The sequence below is a fragment of the Macrosteles quadrilineatus genome, unplaced genomic scaffold, assembly GCF_028750875.1.
Source record: "Macrosteles quadrilineatus isolate MER2022 unplaced genomic scaffold, UCM_ALF_1.0 Scaffold_7__1_contigs__length_78375512, whole genome shotgun sequence".
Taxonomy (NCBI): Eukaryota; Metazoa; Arthropoda; class Insecta; order Hemiptera; family Cicadellidae; genus Macrosteles; species Macrosteles quadrilineatus.
Window position 1 is genome coordinate 50619970 of NW_026542600.1, and position 17282 is coordinate 50637251.

General features: G+C 33.9%; 1 protein-coding gene across 1 annotated transcript; it reads right to left on the minus strand.

The window, feature by feature from the left end:
* Nucleotides 1-848: 848 nt before the first annotated feature.
* Nucleotides 849-14725, minus strand: LOC128997852 (uncharacterized). The gene is made up of 7 exons (XM_054423614.1): nt 14594-14725; nt 12057-12232; nt 11141-11247; nt 9898-10104; nt 6914-7055; nt 2207-2312; nt 849-1148 (listed from the first exon to the last, which is right to left on the minus strand). The coding sequence occupies exons 1-7, from the start codon at nt 14662-14664 to the stop codon at nt 1145-1147; spliced, it is 813 nt and encodes a 270-aa protein (XP_054279589.1). The 5' UTR covers nt 14665-14725; the 3' UTR covers nt 849-1144.
* Between the last annotated feature and the right edge of the window lie 2557 nt (nt 14726-17282).

Sequence of the window (17282 nt, forward strand, 5' to 3'; positions counted from 1 at the left end):
TGGAGACCCCTTGTCTAACATATTATATTTTATCTATAGCTGTCTTAGAAAATAACTCTGTTGAACCTCTTTTACAGGAACAATAGAAAAATCAAGAAGGCCATTTGGGAGATGAAGAAGACCAGAATTATTTTTTTTGTAAATTGTACATATCTTTTTTATATTTGTGTTTAAATAATTTTTAATTAAACTTATTTTATCATACAAACAACGTTTTTTCTTTAAAATGTTTTCCTTGAATGCAATTTTGTTTTAAACAAATATGTTTTGTGATACTTTTATTAATGCTTTGTCAAATAAGAAATATATATATATATATTTACATTTTTGGGTAACCCAAGAACTTTAACAAACTACCTATAACTTCAGAATAATAAGTCAAATCAAGGTAAGAACAGTATAGAGGTCTGAACTGCTATTATTTTAATCGCCATGAAATTTGAAATGTGAAAAAATGCAACCTAATTCTTCTAAACATATTTTTTACCAATAAATTTATGAGACATTTATTTGATATTCAATTTAATATTTTTTTAATGTCAAATTAATTGAGGTTGAACCTAAATTGACCATTTATTTTATATCAAATGAATGTTCGCGAATATCAATTTAATATTCGAATGTCAAAAATGTTATATATCAATATTTATCACCATCATATTTAAAATGTGAATGTAAATTCAATCATATTCTCTTAATCATATTTTACCAATAAATTTATGAATGTCAAATTTGATATTTATTTTATATTCAATTTGAATATTCATTTGATGTAAAATTGAGTGACGTTTGAACCTAAATTGAACGTTTATTTGATATCAAATGAATGTTCGTGAATATCAATTTGATATTCAAATGTCAAAAATTTGATAGCTATTTGATATCAAATAAATATTCGGTGCTATGTGGGTAACTGTTAAAACAATCAAATACCTACTGTGTTAGTAGGTAAGGTTTTCAACACTGTTAAGAGTGTTAACACAAACAATGGTTGAACACCCACTGATGGGTGAAAATATTATGACTGAACAGAACAAGTAATTTTGGAAACCATACAAGATTTCGGGCTTAAAGTACAATCTTTGAGTTTTAACTGCAATCCACAGACATGGACGGCTGAAGTATTGTTGGCTTCATAACAGCATCAGCTGAAACAATGAAAAATTACTTCTCCTGTGACAAATAAATTAAGAAGTTTATGTTTGGCTTCTTTACAAAAATATGTTACCCTATTTGGAGAGCTCAAACTGTATGAAAGACATTAGTTCATGAAAATAACTCAAATATTTAAAAAAATGATTAAAAGGGTATACCGTTTAAAATGGTTCTAATAGGATAATATCGATGACTTTATACCTGGGATCAACAAAGTAGGCCTACCTAATAGGTTTTACCAGTGCTCGATTTATATAAATTGAGGTGCCGGAACTGTAACCTATTTAATGATATCTGTACCTATTTATGCCAATATTTTTCTCTTTCTGAAAGAGAGGTGCCAGAACTCCATTCCGCCGTGTTCCCCCGCAAATCGAGCACTGGGTTTTACTATTGACTATACACACAATAAAATTCCCATGTATGTAATGTAAAAATTTGTGGCCAAAAAACGTGGTGCAATCTGTTGTGATTGTCTAACAAACTAATTACAATATTCTGTGTCAAGCGATAAATTAATCAGCTGTTTGCTATGATACTGCATTGATTTTAATTAAAATTTAACCAAATTCACTAGTACCCTCTGGTGAGATGGTCCTGAACTTCATATATTTTCTTGACTTCAAATTTTTACAGTAAATGGGAAGTCTATTTTGTGTATGGTCAACGATAACATAATCCAACGTTTAAGATTGCTCAGTGGCTTACATGTTTTACTGCTAAGAAAAGAACGTAGTTGTGTGTGTTAGTCACAGAATGCGCTAGTGTCCTCAAATCCATTTTCTACCTTATTTTTTGTTGCTGACCAAGTTTATGAGTCATAACCGTTGCTTTCGCTCACAAGAAGTCATTTAATTATTTTTGACATGGTAAAAAAGTTTGTGTATTCGACAGATAATTGTAATTTAGATCAGAACAATCTGTTGGTGACTCACATCAACTACGATGATTTTGATCTTGAAAAACTGGCGACAAATTTAACATAGGGATGGATTGTTTGGTTGTATAAAAATAGTCAGAGGTACTAAAATAATATAATTACTGATCCTACCTGATTCCAAGGAACTCGGACAAGAGCACGGCAGGAGCAGTGAAGGTGTCTTTAGAGTTGGTCACCTTGGTACAGCGATGATCACAGCTCAATTCAGAGTTAAAGCCTGAAACAAGGTTTGATAGTAACATTTTGACTCAGTAATATTTCTTCACACTATTATGTAGATTTGTTTGGAAATCGAATAATTGAAAAGTATTAAATATAAGCAAAAATAATACTTAAATGTGTTTCAGAGGGTGAGATAGAGGCTGGTTGGTAGCAGTTTACTTGTTAGCGCAAGTTTCTAAAAGAAATATGAAAACACAACAAAATGAAAATCCTTTATTAGATTTGTTAGATTTATTAAATTTTAATATGAGTTTTGAATATCTTAGAGTAGCTTACTTTGCTTTTTGTCAGTCCTATGTTCCCTATGGCATTACTCTTTGGGGCCATTCGAGTTTTGTGCATGACATACTTACAATATAGAAAAAAATCATTAGAACAACTTTTAGAACTAGTGACACTGAACATTGCAAACCACTTTTTATAAAACTCAAAGTAATGACTGTTATTAATCTTTACATTTATTTATCGCATTCTTATTTAGACCAAATTACATATTACAGATTTCAATGATAGAAAAACATTCCATAGCCACAACACAATTATATGCATAACTATCTAGAATAATAATCAGCTCGAAAATATTTTTACTATAACTTATAATATTTAGACTAAGAATTGTTAATCTGTTCTTTATATCTACATTAAATTCACAAAAAAAATAAATTCTGATATGTCGTCATATATCTGTGCATTAACATTTTGGTGAGAAATTATGTCATCAAATAAATATCTCCTCCATGAAAGGGGAAAATCAATGTAGGCCTACACAAAAAAGAAAAGATTTCTGATAACAAAAAGTTTTGAACCCTACCCTCGTGTAAAATATTGATTAAGAAATAACAAATTTATAAAGTACTGAGAAACAAACTTTTATTTATTAATTACGAAAATACAACTATGAACACATGACTCATTCTGTATCCTAAATAGTAAACACTAATAGAAATACTATTACTTATCGGTACAACGGTAAGAGTTTACGAAATTGCCTATCTGTTCTTATAGGCTAGGCATATTAGGAATATAAATGACAGTTAGCGGAAAGTTTAGGTACAGTCCTAATCATCACTTTTCTTTATGTTTTTTGGGTCGCTGAACACGAATATGAGGTTTGCTGACAGATATTTTTCCCGGAACATTGGTTGTTTTGTGAAAAACCTTAAAATTTGGGCACTTTTTTGGGTTTTTCGGGCAAATCTCGGTAAGTATGGGTTTTTGAGAAAATCCTGCGTTGTAAATTTAAAGATGACAAAATTTACTAAAAGTTTCCTATATAATGTTTGTTTCTACGACGAACCGTTTCGCCACTAGAGCACACTAAAAAAGGCTAGAAGTACAAAAAATTAAAAACATTGCTAAATGCTGCCGTTTTACATTAGGTTTCCATGGAAACAACCCATGTTACGATAATTTTAACTATTTATTCATGATAACAAACCGAAACACACTTAAAAATACCCCCACCACAGCAAACCTGCAGACTAAGCGAATTTCCATTTCCCTGATTGGATTTACACTAAAATGTCTCCTTAGAAATATCACATTTATTCCCTATTTAAATAAAAGTTTAACGAGTACTTAGGTTTGCTGCAACAGGGAGGGTAAAAAGGTGTTTTTTGTAAAATGTAATAATTTGGTATGAAATGAATGCACTTTCCAAATTTGATAAGAATAACATGGGCATTTTAAATTTACAGATCTTTTGGATTTTCTCAGTAACCATTAGGCGCATAACAACGCTTTATTATACTAAATTATTTGTTTTTTTTTAAGCTCTACAAAATGGTATGGAAAGAAATCGCAAAATTTTAAGTTTATAGGGTCAAAAATAGGAAAAACCAATTTTTACCCCATAAAACCCCCCATAAATCCCTGTTCCCATAGTCCGATCATGCTGGTTCGCGAACTCGTTCGAATAGACGTAGGTTTACACGTTTGTCCCAATTTTCATCAAAATCGGATGATTTTTGTCGAGTTCTCACCCTAACGGACACATATATGAATTTTCTCTAGGGGCCTCAAAACGAAAAAATAAATCGGTCCTGGGTCCAGGTCTTACCATGAGTTATACGGTAATAGCTTATTCCCTATAGGGAAATTCACTAATAAACTAACTAGTGTGTCTTCTGACCACAATGTTTTGGGGTATACGGGTAAGAATTCTCTACTTTCATCGCGTTATTCACTATGGCAAGTGGCTGGACACGGTCTACTAGTCTGAATTTGACGTTACCAAAGTTAAAAGTTATCTACAACTCTTTTATTGTATTTCATCCTTTTTTACTCAATCACTATAGCAGTCAACCCGGTGGCCAGCAACATCCCTGTGCTGAGAAAATAAATGGGGATTTTGTGGGAACGGGAAATGTTCCAGCAGTCAGTCATACATCTTGGCATAGATTTTCAAGAGTGTTTCAGTTCATTATCATAAATAAATAGTTCTAATTATCGTAACATGGGTTGTTTCCATGGAAACCCAATGTAAAACCTTTGTAAAACGGTTAAGGTTTATTTTCATTTTTGGGTTTGCCCAGCATGATCGGACTATGGGAAAAGGGATTTATGGGGGTTTTTATGGGGTAAAAATTGGTTTTTCCTATTTTTGACCCTATAAACATAAAATTTAGCGATTTCTTTCCATACCATTTTGTAGAGCTTAAAAAACAAATAATTTAGTATATTAAAGCGTTGTTATGCACCTAATGGTTACGGAGAAAATTCAAAAATCTGTAAATTTAAAATGCTCATTTTATTCTTATGGAGACTAAGTAAACTGTTGTAGTTTGCTTGTTTATGAACATATTTTGATCAAATTTGGAAAATGCATTCATTTCATACCAAATTATTACATTATACAAAAAACACCTTTTTACCCTCCCTGTTGCAGCAAACCTAGGTACTCGTTAAACTTTTATTTAAATAGGGAATAAATGTGATATTTCTAAGGAGACATTTTAGTGTAAATCCAATCAGGGAAATGGAAATTCGCTTAGTCTGCAGGTTTGCTGTGGTGGGGGTATTTTTAAGTGTGTTTCAGTTTGTTATCATGAAATAATAGTTAAAATTATCGTAACATGGGTTGTTTCCATGGAAACCTAATGTAAAACGGCAGCATTTAGCAATGTTTTTAATTTTTTGTACTTCTGGCCTTTTTTGGTGTGCTCTAGTGGCGAAACGGTTCGTCGTAGAAACAAACATTATATAGGAAACTTTTAGTAAATTTTGTCATCTTTAATTTTACAAAGCAGAATTTTCTCAAAAACCCATACTTACCGAGATTTGCCCGAAAAACCCAAAAAAGTGCCCAAATTTTAAGGTTTTTCACAAAATAACCAATGTTCCGGGCAAAATATCTGTCAGCAAACCTCATATTCGTGTTCAGCGACCCAAAAAAACATAAATAAAAGTGATGATTAGGACTGTACCTAAACTTTCTGCTAACTTTCCTAATATGCCTAGACTATTATAACTGTGATCTTATCTGATTTACATGAATAAAAACAATCCTTAAAAATATATATTTTACGATTGAAAGCCCAAAACTAAAGATTTATACTGAGTGAAATGAAATTGTTTTGACCTAGACATTACTTTACACAATGGCCACTTTAAATGCATGAAATTTTGTTCGGCGTGATTCTTGATTGGGATTCTATATTTATTTATACCTATAAGAACAATAAGAATAAGAATATTATTTATTTCCAAAGTTCAGAGGTTACAATCTTGGTTAAAGAATAAATAGTAGGCTACAAAAGAAAAATCCTCACAAAGACTGTACATCTGCATATGGGGAGAGTCTTCTTTGACGCTCACCACTTCACAGATGAAAGAGCACAATAAACAAATAATTAAAATAATATTGTGAGTATTGTGTGAGCGAACACAGTTTCTGGGTCATTTTTACATTTCTCAAGGTACTCCCTCATATCTGCCTCAACCAGAGCAATGTTGTTAGAATTCTCTAGCTCTTCAGTCAGAGAGGTTGGCTTGAGTCCGTTACTGGATTGTAAGGGAAGTGGTGGGAATTTCTTCAGCGACTTTGCAGCAGGTGTTGTCCTCGCTGACACACTCTCCTCAACATTAACCACTGTACTTTGCCTGAACACTATTTACAATGGATTCAACACGCTTTTGTTTACCTCCATAGTTGAGTTGAGATGAAGTCCATGACTTCTGAAGCAACTTCTATGCAATTGAGTTATGTCAATGAAGGAGGGATCTGTATTTCCGAGTAATTTTTTAATGTTTTTGTTCATGATGTCAATTTTTTTATTCAATCTGTTGCAATCAAACCTATGTGAGATTATATTTCTCTAAAAATAAAACTGACTCTACCACTTTTGCGAGAGGTAAAACATATTGCAAATAGATTAAAAATATAATTACATTTGGTTAAAAACTACAGAAGCGGACAAGAAACCAAAACCAGGAACTAATTTAAAAACAATATAACTTGACTTTGTTGGATTACCAACGTATCCTCAATGTCTCTATCAAGCATCCAAAGTTTCAGATTATAGAGGGCCAACTGTATACTTAGAGCTTGCTAAGTAATACATTTAACTGTTACAAACAAACATTATTAGTACTCACTCTGAGAATTGAGATCCATATATTGAGCAAGCCCATGAAGGACTTTCCTGTCATCATTCCCAAGGGGATCACTGATGTATTGTCCAGTGGGTTCCGCAAGGAAGAACTCAAGAATGCAAGGTTCCAAACTCAGCAATGTCCCCTAAACAGGAGCAGTTAATTAAACTATGTGTCACAACAGGTCTCCAAGTGCACCCCCAGCTTTTACAATTGACATTATGTAACCAACCAATCCTGCTTGTGGGGAATTTATGTTAATTTATAGGTAAGCAATGTGGACTGAATTAAAGTTATTTTAAAGTTGGAGACACTAATCTTTTCACATAAAACTGATGTGTAGACTGGGGGACCCCCTTTGATGTTTCCTGAAATGCTTATAATGTTGATAAGTTCACTTTTTCACACAATTAGTTATAAGCCAGCGGTATTTAGTTATGTTGGTATGGAGCGGTTTATGGTATTTGAAAATGTATTAATATGGGAGAAGGCGTCTTAAGTCCTCATAGCAACAGGACTTGCCCAAGAGTGTCCCTACACTACAGAAGGAAGGAGTTGGTCATGTGATACATCAGTGACCAATCAGAGAGCTAGTTTTGAAACTATTGGGATTAGAAGATACTGATGCACTCTATGAGGAAAACATTTAACATTTGAAATGGTATTTAAATAGAGATTATGGTGAAAATATTAGAGTGCATTTAAATTGAAATCAATATAAGAATACTTAGAAGAAAATAGTTTATATATTTGACAAACTGCTGTCTTCACTGCAGCCAAAATGTTCAAAACTACTACACCCTAAAGGTTCTTTAAAAAGTCAATCCAACCCAAAACTAAAAATTAAATTCTAAAATGGCCTACAAAGTGGTTAAAAGTATGTTTACTTCTATTACAGGGTGTCCAGGAAATTCACCAGGCCAACCAGAAAATTCATGAGTAATTCCAGGTAGTTCAGGTCTTACTTTTCATACTCAACTTCTCAACCTCGAGGTTATATCGTGATCATCTACCACTGTCGTAATAACACCATCATCGTTTTCCACAATAACTGCAAAATCCTGAATATCTCCCTCAGTAACAGAAACCTTATAATAATCTCCAACGATCACAGAAAAGTTATCATCATCTTCCGCGATCGTAGCTTAATTATAATAATTTCCCGCAGTCATCATCGTCAAACAATAATTTTAGGACATCATCACACGGAAACGTGAACGTCTTCTCCCGCGGTCACGGAATCGCGACAAAATCACTAAAAAATCCCACGGCCATTTGCAGTATGTCTTCGTTAACGTCTCCTGCGGTCACGGAAACGTCATCGTAGTTTCCCGCGATCACAGGATCGTCATCATCGTCTCCCACGGTCACGGTAACGTCATCGTCATCTCCCGCGGTTACGGAAACGTCATCGTTGTCTCCTGCGATCACAGATTCTTCATCGTCGTCTCCCGCTGTCACGGATATGTCATCGTCATTTCCCGCGGTCACGGAAACACCATAGTCGTCTCCCGAGTCACAGAAACGCCATCATCGTCATGAGCAATCGCGGCAAAATCACTAAAAAATCCCATGGCCGTTTGAAGTTTAGACATCATCATCGTCTCCCGCGGAAACGTCATGAAACATCTTTTTATTCCCTGGAAGAGTACTTTTTCACCTTTACCTAGCTTTAGCTAAAATTGTTTTAGTTTTGTAAAATTTTTTGGCCTATTTATTTATTTATTTATTAGTTTATTTATTAATTGAGTTACTTGTCAGTACATCATAATAACAGGACATATTGTCAATGGTTAAATAAAGACTTAAAACTAATACATCTGTATTTACACAAAATCAACAGAATCTTCCCAAAATACAACATTGTTACATGACAAAAAATTGAGCTAGAAGGAATCAATTCTTTCAGAATCAATTTAATAATTTATCTTATTAATCAATTAGGAAAAGTTTTGGTTTTGAGATTCACAGAGTTTTGAGATTCAAAAGTTTTGAAATTGAAGAATTTGACAGTTTTATCTTTGAAACTGCTGACATTTTTTTGTGCCATTATTATTGTTTTCAACACTGTTTCCAAATAAGCTGGTAGCAATCGAGCAAACATATCACCATTAACAGTAATGAAACAAGTAAATTTTATTCTGAACTTCAAAAGGTGTCTTAAATACTATAACTGGTACGATTCAGTTTCACATCAATATTTACTAAACACAATGAAATGCGACCACTGTTCTAATTAATCTAATATTCATGTTTAGGTTGGTGTTAGTAGGTCTTTGTTTGTAGATTGTGTAGCTAGAAGTTTAATTTTTTTTTTATTTATAAAAAATTATGTTGCATTGGGTTTTAAGATTATCAGTCACATATTTATGCTATGTCAGGGTCAGGAGTCGATCTCTTTCAGTTTTGATTGCATTCTTAACATTTTATGATTACGTGTACTGTATTTTTTTAACCTTGACCTTTGTAACCAGCTAAGTAAAAAGTTTTGCGTTTAGGTTTTGAGATTCAAGATTCGGGATTCGATTTTTTTAAGTTTTGGTTTCGGTTTTGAGATTTGAAATTTCTGGATTTGACCATCACTACAGCTTAGCATTAAGTCCTCATAAATTGCACCTTTTTGAAAAGAAACCCAAATCCGCTGGGACAAAATTCTACTATTAGAATGTAACGATTCTCTTATTTACTATAAGCATGTATATTTTATTATAACTTTATTTTAAATGTGACACTATTCATGTATATATTTCTAATGTACTTGATGAATGAAGATAATTTGAATTGAATTGAATTGAATGATAGAAAATACAGGTCTTGTCACACTCTAGTAAAAACGTACTTAGATTATTATTTTGGGCCCTTGACTTACCACATCAACTAGTAAAATAAATAATTAGTTCAAAGAAATGCAGAGTTTAAGCAGGTTGCGTGAACTGGTTTTGTTATAAATAACCTTTACCACTCAGTCCGAAATATTTTGCACTTACCTTAGGCAACTCTTCACTGTTCAAGAACTTCTGAACCAGGGGACAAATTCTCTTAAAGTATTTTCTGCCTTCGTCAGGTCTTCCATCAGGCTGCTTCTCAGACATCTCTTGGGCACATCTCGCCTTAGCCTCTCGCACTTTAGCGAACTGCTTTGTCAGGAAAGCGTGCTGTTCTTCTTCTGGTTGACACATAAAATTCTCCCACGCCTAAAATGATCAGTTATTGGTAATAAATCAAATAGAAAATGAACAAAATTAATTTATAGGCTATGAGTTAAATACATTTTTTTGAAAGTTGTAACGTTAACATTTGATAATATAACATATTCTTGCTGTTAAATATATTGGCTTCATTACATACAAGTTTAAGTTAAGTGTCTCATTTCATGATTCATGGGTGTATTTTTTATTGCAATTTATGAGTTGGAAGAAGGTAATTTAAAAAAGAAATGAGTAGACAATTTTTGCCGTTTCCATTTAGATATTAAACCCAAAACCAAGTCAAATGACCAAAATAACAGCATAATATATTACTCGCAAGTATTGCAGTTTGTAAACTGTATATTAAATTATTCATACGGAAGACCAGGAAACCGAGAACATACATACACATGATATTTTCATGATCGAAAAAGAGTCTGTTAATAGCTTAAAGTTTATGGTATAGTCTATTTTAATTTAAAATAAATAAATTCTTTAGATAGCCGATAGCCTCTTAACTATTCATTAATGGCGTTCTTTTGGTTCCATTTTCTCATTACAGTGTTATCAGAAAACACAATGAAAGACAAATAATCGTGATAGCGTGAAATAAAGACGATGTCACTGAGATTGCGTGGGATATTAATTTATTTTATTGTGATCGAATTCAATTATTGCAATGTAACTGTGATCACTAATTTTGTTTTATTTTTTTCAAATATCTAACTTTTTTATAAAAAGAAGGAAATCAGGTTGGTGGTCTTTTAGATCTCTGCGTGGAACGTATCTAGTAAAGCATGGGGTGAGCCTGTAAAGCACTGAAAGGGTGAACTGAACTGATAAAAAGTAGGCCTAGTGGCAGGTACCAGGATCCGAACCCACGACATCGCTGCCTGGGGCCCGAAGTCTTTGGCACTACCGACTGAGCCACTGACTCAACAATTTTACCTTCCTGCGATTAAGCTGTTATCTGGATGGTGTGAAGGTTTACTGATTGGACACTTTCTTTTATTGTTATGTATGAATATGAGGATTTTCTTACCTTCATAGCATCCTCATTACACATAAGTCTCTCAAACACTGTTGGTTCTTGTTCGATTATATCATCATGTAGTTCTTCACCCTTGAGCAGATTTTGAAGGAATGCATCTAAAAATTAAAAAATAGCAGTGCGCGCACTAGTGTAACTGTAACTACTGAAAAGGTTTATTGAGGCTCATAGTAATACAGATTGAAACATCTGATTCATTTCTAAAAACACAGATAGCAGTTTATAAACTGAATTATAAATAACATCACAGTCCTTTGAGCGTTTGACAGATTTTTGCAATTAATTGAAAATTCTTATCCTAATAAAATCTTGGACTCTGATAGTGTAAATGCTGCTAATAGAAGTGAGACTGATCTTGTAATGAACGTAGATTCTAACATTTCCACAGTTCTAACCTCTCAGTCTAAACACTATCAGGATAAAGAAGGTACTTGTATTAGGCCTATTGCTAGAAATACTCCACAACTTCTTTAAGTAGTGTAAGTAAGGGGATTTACTAAATATACTGGAAGAATAGAGTAAATACCCCCCTGCCACTGCAACAGACCAGTGTAAGACAACTAATAATCCTGAGACCGTATCAGTAGCCTACTAATCAACATGGCCAAGCTCAGTCTGCTTCCAGTTCTACCCATAGCAATGTACACGATCAGCCTACCTGTAAATAATGTTTGTGGGTTAACTTATACTGACGACTCCTTAAGAATCGGATTTTTTTCCAGCCTGATGCTTGAGGAGTTTTAAATGACCGTCAAAACATGAGTAGCAGGAGCAGGTTTATTACACACTTGCATATCAAGGAATGTTTGGCGAGGAAGTTATGTTTCAGCCATTGTTTGTTGCCGGTATAGAACACAATCCTTGGGCTATAATATTTATTAAATTATACTATAATAAAATTACATACTGTTATCAATTCTACGAGACCATCTGCGGCCCACTTTGCAGTTCCTGCAGGAGATCCCATCCTGCAATGCTTGCAACACAAGTTTGCGTCTTGGCTGGGCAGGTCTACGAGGCTGATGCTCAGGCAGTCGAATTGGTTCAATCACTTCCTCCTCATCACTACTGGATGAAGGTTCACTGAATATACAACCAGAAAATTAGTTTAACAAACACATATGAATAGGATGGGGTTAAAACTACAGACAAAACCTTACAACTTACTACTAAAGACAAACCTTACAACTTACTACTGTTTAGTAGTAAGTTGTAAGGTTTTGTCTGTAGTCAAATTGGTTTAGATTTGAAATATTTAGGTAGGATTATAGGGACCAACATAGAGAAGATTGATTTTACTTACGTGAGCTCTTAGTTTCGTAAATCAGAACTTAGGTCTGTTAACAAACTAGATGAGCTTGATGAAAGCAATTAACTGCTGTCTGTCCAAACTTGTAAGCAAGAAATGTCTACACCCCTTAGTTATTTTAAACTCATTAAACATGTAATATAGGTACTAGGTAGACATATCAATAAAAATGTAATAGGCCTACAGTAGAATAATTAAAACAATATTGTAAATTTTACTGAATAAATTTATTCTGAGCACTTTTATATCTAATCCACACAATGCAGCTATAGTATTTTTTCCTCAGTTTTTTTTTGCCACTTGCCTAAGTAGTAACAGTAGCCTACAGTTTGGTGTTGCTCAAGATTAATTACCGGTACTGTACTTACTATACAATGTTATGGTTATTACAGTAATTAATGTACCTAATGTAAGCTATTAAATTTCATATCTAGTTGGTATTTTTTGTACTGCGAGCTTTAATATAAAATTAAGTTACACACATTATTTCTATTTTTAAGGAGGGCTTATCAAGCCAGAATACTTGATACTTGTCTTCTTTATCTTTACCGTGATTACGGATAGATAGCGTCAAATTTATTATAATATTTTAAACCATAATTACATATATTTACAACACATAAAAATAACTGCGGCTGTGGCCAAAATTCATCCCAGCATGAGAGGTTCCTCAAATAACTCTTGCAAGGCCTACTTTAAAGTGGTCTTTGCAAAAGAGAATTGCTCAGTGTTCATTTGAAGACCTTTAGGTCTAGGTTTCTTAGGACTCTTTTGGGCAAAGTGTTATTTAAAGGTCTTTATAGCAGAGTGCGGGTAGCGCTTTTGCATTAGACTTGGGCGGCAGCGAGGCATGTCCAAGTCATGAGCTCTACGTGTTCCGTGGTTGTGAGGGATACTTCTGTTATTGAAGCTGGTCAGGTTCTCTTTTAACAAGACAAGGCTGTTCAGGACATAAACTGGCTGACAACAGTGAGCTATTCAATTCTTTAAAAAGGGGTCGGCAGTGTTCTATTGGGCTGGAAGATGTAAACTTGATGACTCTCAAGTCTTTCTTCTGCAGCAATAGTATGTCCTGGACTGAAGGAGATTAACCCCAAAGTTCTATTCCATACAGTGGTTATGGAACAAGGAATGAGAAGGTCTAGGACACTTGACAACTTAACACAAACCTTAAGTCGGCTCTGTGTGGATATTCCAGCCTAACCTAGGATCAATCCAGAAACCTAACAGCTTTACAGCCTCGTCCTGTTCTATCCTCGATCGCAGAGTGCAGATCAGGGATTGGGTTTTTGCCTAGTTGATTTTTAAGCGGTTTGCTATAATCCAATCCTTGGTAATTTCCAGCAGATTGTCTGCTACTGCCCTCAATCGCTCAATGTTCTTTTCCTATTGTACAAGGTGGTATCGTCAGCAAACAATAAGGTTTAAATCCATTTAGATGCAGATCGTTGATCGAATAAGAAGTCCAACCACCGATCCTTTGGGCACTCCAAGAGGGATAATCTGCACTTTTGAAGAGGTTCCGGTCAGTGACATGAGCGTGTTGCTAGCCTAATGGTTAGCGTCCCGTAATTTGATGCGAGAGGAACAGGTTTGATTCCCGGCATAACCACAAAATGGGTTTAGACCACTTTGGGTTTAGGGCCAAATACCAAAGAACTACTGAAATTGTATTACTAGGCCTATGAGTTCATGATAGAATAACTTAGGTCCGTATTTTTTTTTTATATGCCTGATTTCTAAGGGCAAATTTCAATAACTAAGGTACAGTAATTAACCTGAATCAATGCAATATTTTTATTTCAGCACAGAATAGTAAAAAGTTGAGTTTATTTCTGTGTCAAGGTCATTGACTTTCAGAATAGACTAAGTAGTACATTACATCAATGTAGATAACCAAGTTAGTCTACAGATAAGTAAGGCTAAGTTTGACTTGGAGGCTAACTTAAATGCTCTAATTTAAGGTAATTAAAAAAACTAGGTTAGTATCCTTTACAGTATTTTCTAAAATACATAAATTTGTATGATAAGTAAAAAATGATAAGCAACGTAAACAATTTACGAGTTGGCCTATTAACTTATCCAAGTAAATTATCCTTCTAGTAAGTTAACTTACTTACAGAAAAACTACTTACATTATAGCAACGGGCACCTGATTAGGGTCGGGTAAGATTTTATTTTCATTGGGCGTCCTTAGAAATCCCATTTCAAATGGAAAGAATCCAGATGTCAACTAATACTGATAAGGATTAACCTAAATATGAGTATGAGAGACTATAGTGTTTGCAATAAACAAACATCTATCAGCCAGCAACCAGCAGCAACTTCAAGCAGAGCAGAGTTGGGGCTGGGTGGTTCCGTACCGACAGACCGCCACCGCCCACCACCATGCCGTGCAGAACGCATCATACCGTGCATAGCCGAACAGTTCGTGGAAAATTGTTATCTCTATCACTGTCGCTGTCAAAACGTGTCGTTTGTAGGTTAAATTTAAAATAATTTAACTGTCATAACCTAACCAACCAAACATGCTGATAACGAAAATTTCGAATGAGGGTTTACTAATAACAAAAATAGTTGTTCTTAAAATAAAACTATAAATGTCTCAAAATCAATTATATAATTTTTTAATTATAAAATTAAACTATCATAACCTAACCAAACCAACCAAACTTGCTAATAATGAAAAAATCTAGTCAAAAAGTTAATGCCTCCGGTGAGTTTCAAACGTGCTACCTCCGGATTATCAGCCCGGTGCTCTATTCTCTACACCACCGAGATATACCATATACGGCTGATCAACGTATCTTTGCGGTAGTGGTGTTCCCTCGAGCAGTGGTGGGCGGTGGTGGTCTGTCGGCAAGGGTTTATGTTTGGATTCACCAACCAATCACAATACAATCACAATCACACACAACAAACACAACAGACATTCGGGATTCGGATCGGACCACTGAGCTATAATTCTAACTGGAGGTAGCACTGAACGTCAAAGATGCGTGTCGCCAGCCGCCATGTTTGCGTGAGGTGTGAGTTAAAATGAACCATGTTATTGGATGAAAAAACTCACTGCTATGCAAACCTAGTTATAGAAGCCATGTTATTGGATGAAAAAACCTGCTGCTATACCAACCTAACAAAATCAGCGACATGCTTTTGACAGACTTCTGCCATGGCAGTGCTACCTCCAGTTATAATTTTAGCTCAGTGGATCGGATGGATAGTTCGGTTGTGGTTCGATGAATATCGAACATATTGTAAGTCGCATATCAAATCGCATTTCGCTCGCATCGCATCCACATCATTCATTCATCACTATCACTGGTCTATTTGTATTGTTTTTTTTTATATTTCACTATCTATTTATTATTTATGTTATTTGTATATGTTATTTATTGTATATGTTATTTATTATGTTATTTATTGTATATGTTATTTATAATGTTATTTATTGTATATGTTATTTATTGTATGTGTTATTTATTTACACTTGAATCATTATGTACATTCATCTAAATGCATGTATTTTCACGATTTTCACTAAGGCCAGAGCTAATGCTATATTATTGTAATATTTTTTTCATCTTGTTTTGTTGCATGATTGCATGAATGTAAAAACGGAGTTTGTCCGTTGATATGTAAAATAAATAAATAAATCACAAGACGCAGCCGGAAGCAGCGTTGGAGCTGGAGTTGTCGTCTGCCGCTTATGTTTTAATTTAGGTTACACAGGCTGTTATTGTCTATGTTAAGGAATTTCAATAAAGTTTGGTTACTTATTACTTAAGTTACTTATTCCCAATTTTTACAATACGCAATGAGTTTGAAAACAAATTACCCCCTTATTAGAGCTAAAACTATTAATTGAATTATTAAAATAAAAATGTCAATTCAGTTATGTTTTTTTACAAATCAATCATAGATCAAATATGATGGATTCTAGAAAACTAATTTTACGCTTTAACTGTTTCTGTAGTTCAAACAGTGTGCAAATTAACAAATTAAGTATTGAAACAAATCAGTATTTTTTAAATCAAAATAGATAGAAATATTCTGTTTGTAGCATTGGTTGAACAAAGGTTCCGGAATGTTTTACATCAAAAATATTTTTTAACCCCCTTAATAAGGTAAGGGGTGGGGGTGACTTTTTTTTTCAAATAACAACCTCTATTGAGTGAACCCTCATTTTGAAGGGGTTGCCAAGACATAAGCAATGATGCAAATCTGAAGTCGATGATATGTCACCCCTAGCCAAAATGGCAGGTATTTAAAATTTTGAATTGGTGAAATGGGTGCTTTTTCACCCAATCAAATGTTTAAATACCTGTCATTTTCGCTAGGGGTGACATATCTACTTCAAGTTTGCACCATTGCTTATGTATTGTCAAACCCTTCAAAATGAGGGGTCACTTAATAGTGGTTGCGATTTGAAAAAAATAAGTCACCCCCTACCTACCAACCCTGTCAGGGGGGTTAAAAAATATTTTTGATGTATAAAGTTGCGGATCCTTTGTTAAAAATCATAACGTCACAAACGGAATATATCTATCTATTTCGGTAAAAAAAAAACATATTTGTTTCAATACTTAATTTACACACTGTATATTTTGGAGGGGTTTATTTACACACTATTTTCTTATTGATAGTTATGATGCTTGATATACTTGATCTGTTTGTTTTCAATTTTTTAAAGTTTCTCAAATGCTTATTCTCTCCATTTTTGCTTCGTTCGGACTTATAACACAACACAAATTCACTCTTGAAACGGACACTATACTAAAACAAGGCATGTTTGTATTTTGTACTCGTATCTTTACCTTACTC

Bases quoted from the DNA above. Each gene is read 5' to 3' on its own strand.
- LOC128997852 (XM_054423614.1), bottom strand. From the start codon at position 14,664: ATGGGATTTCTAAGGACGCCCAATGAAAATAAAATCTTACCCGACCCT. The intron at 10,105-11,140 runs GTAAGAAAATCC...TGATCATTTTAG, and splicing joins GTAATGAGGATGCTATGAAG to GCGTGGGAGAATTTTATGTG. The intron at 7,056-9,897 runs GTAAGTGCAAAA...GCTCCTGTTTAG, and splicing joins ACAGTGAAGAGTTGCCTAAG to GGGACATTGCTGAGTTTGGA.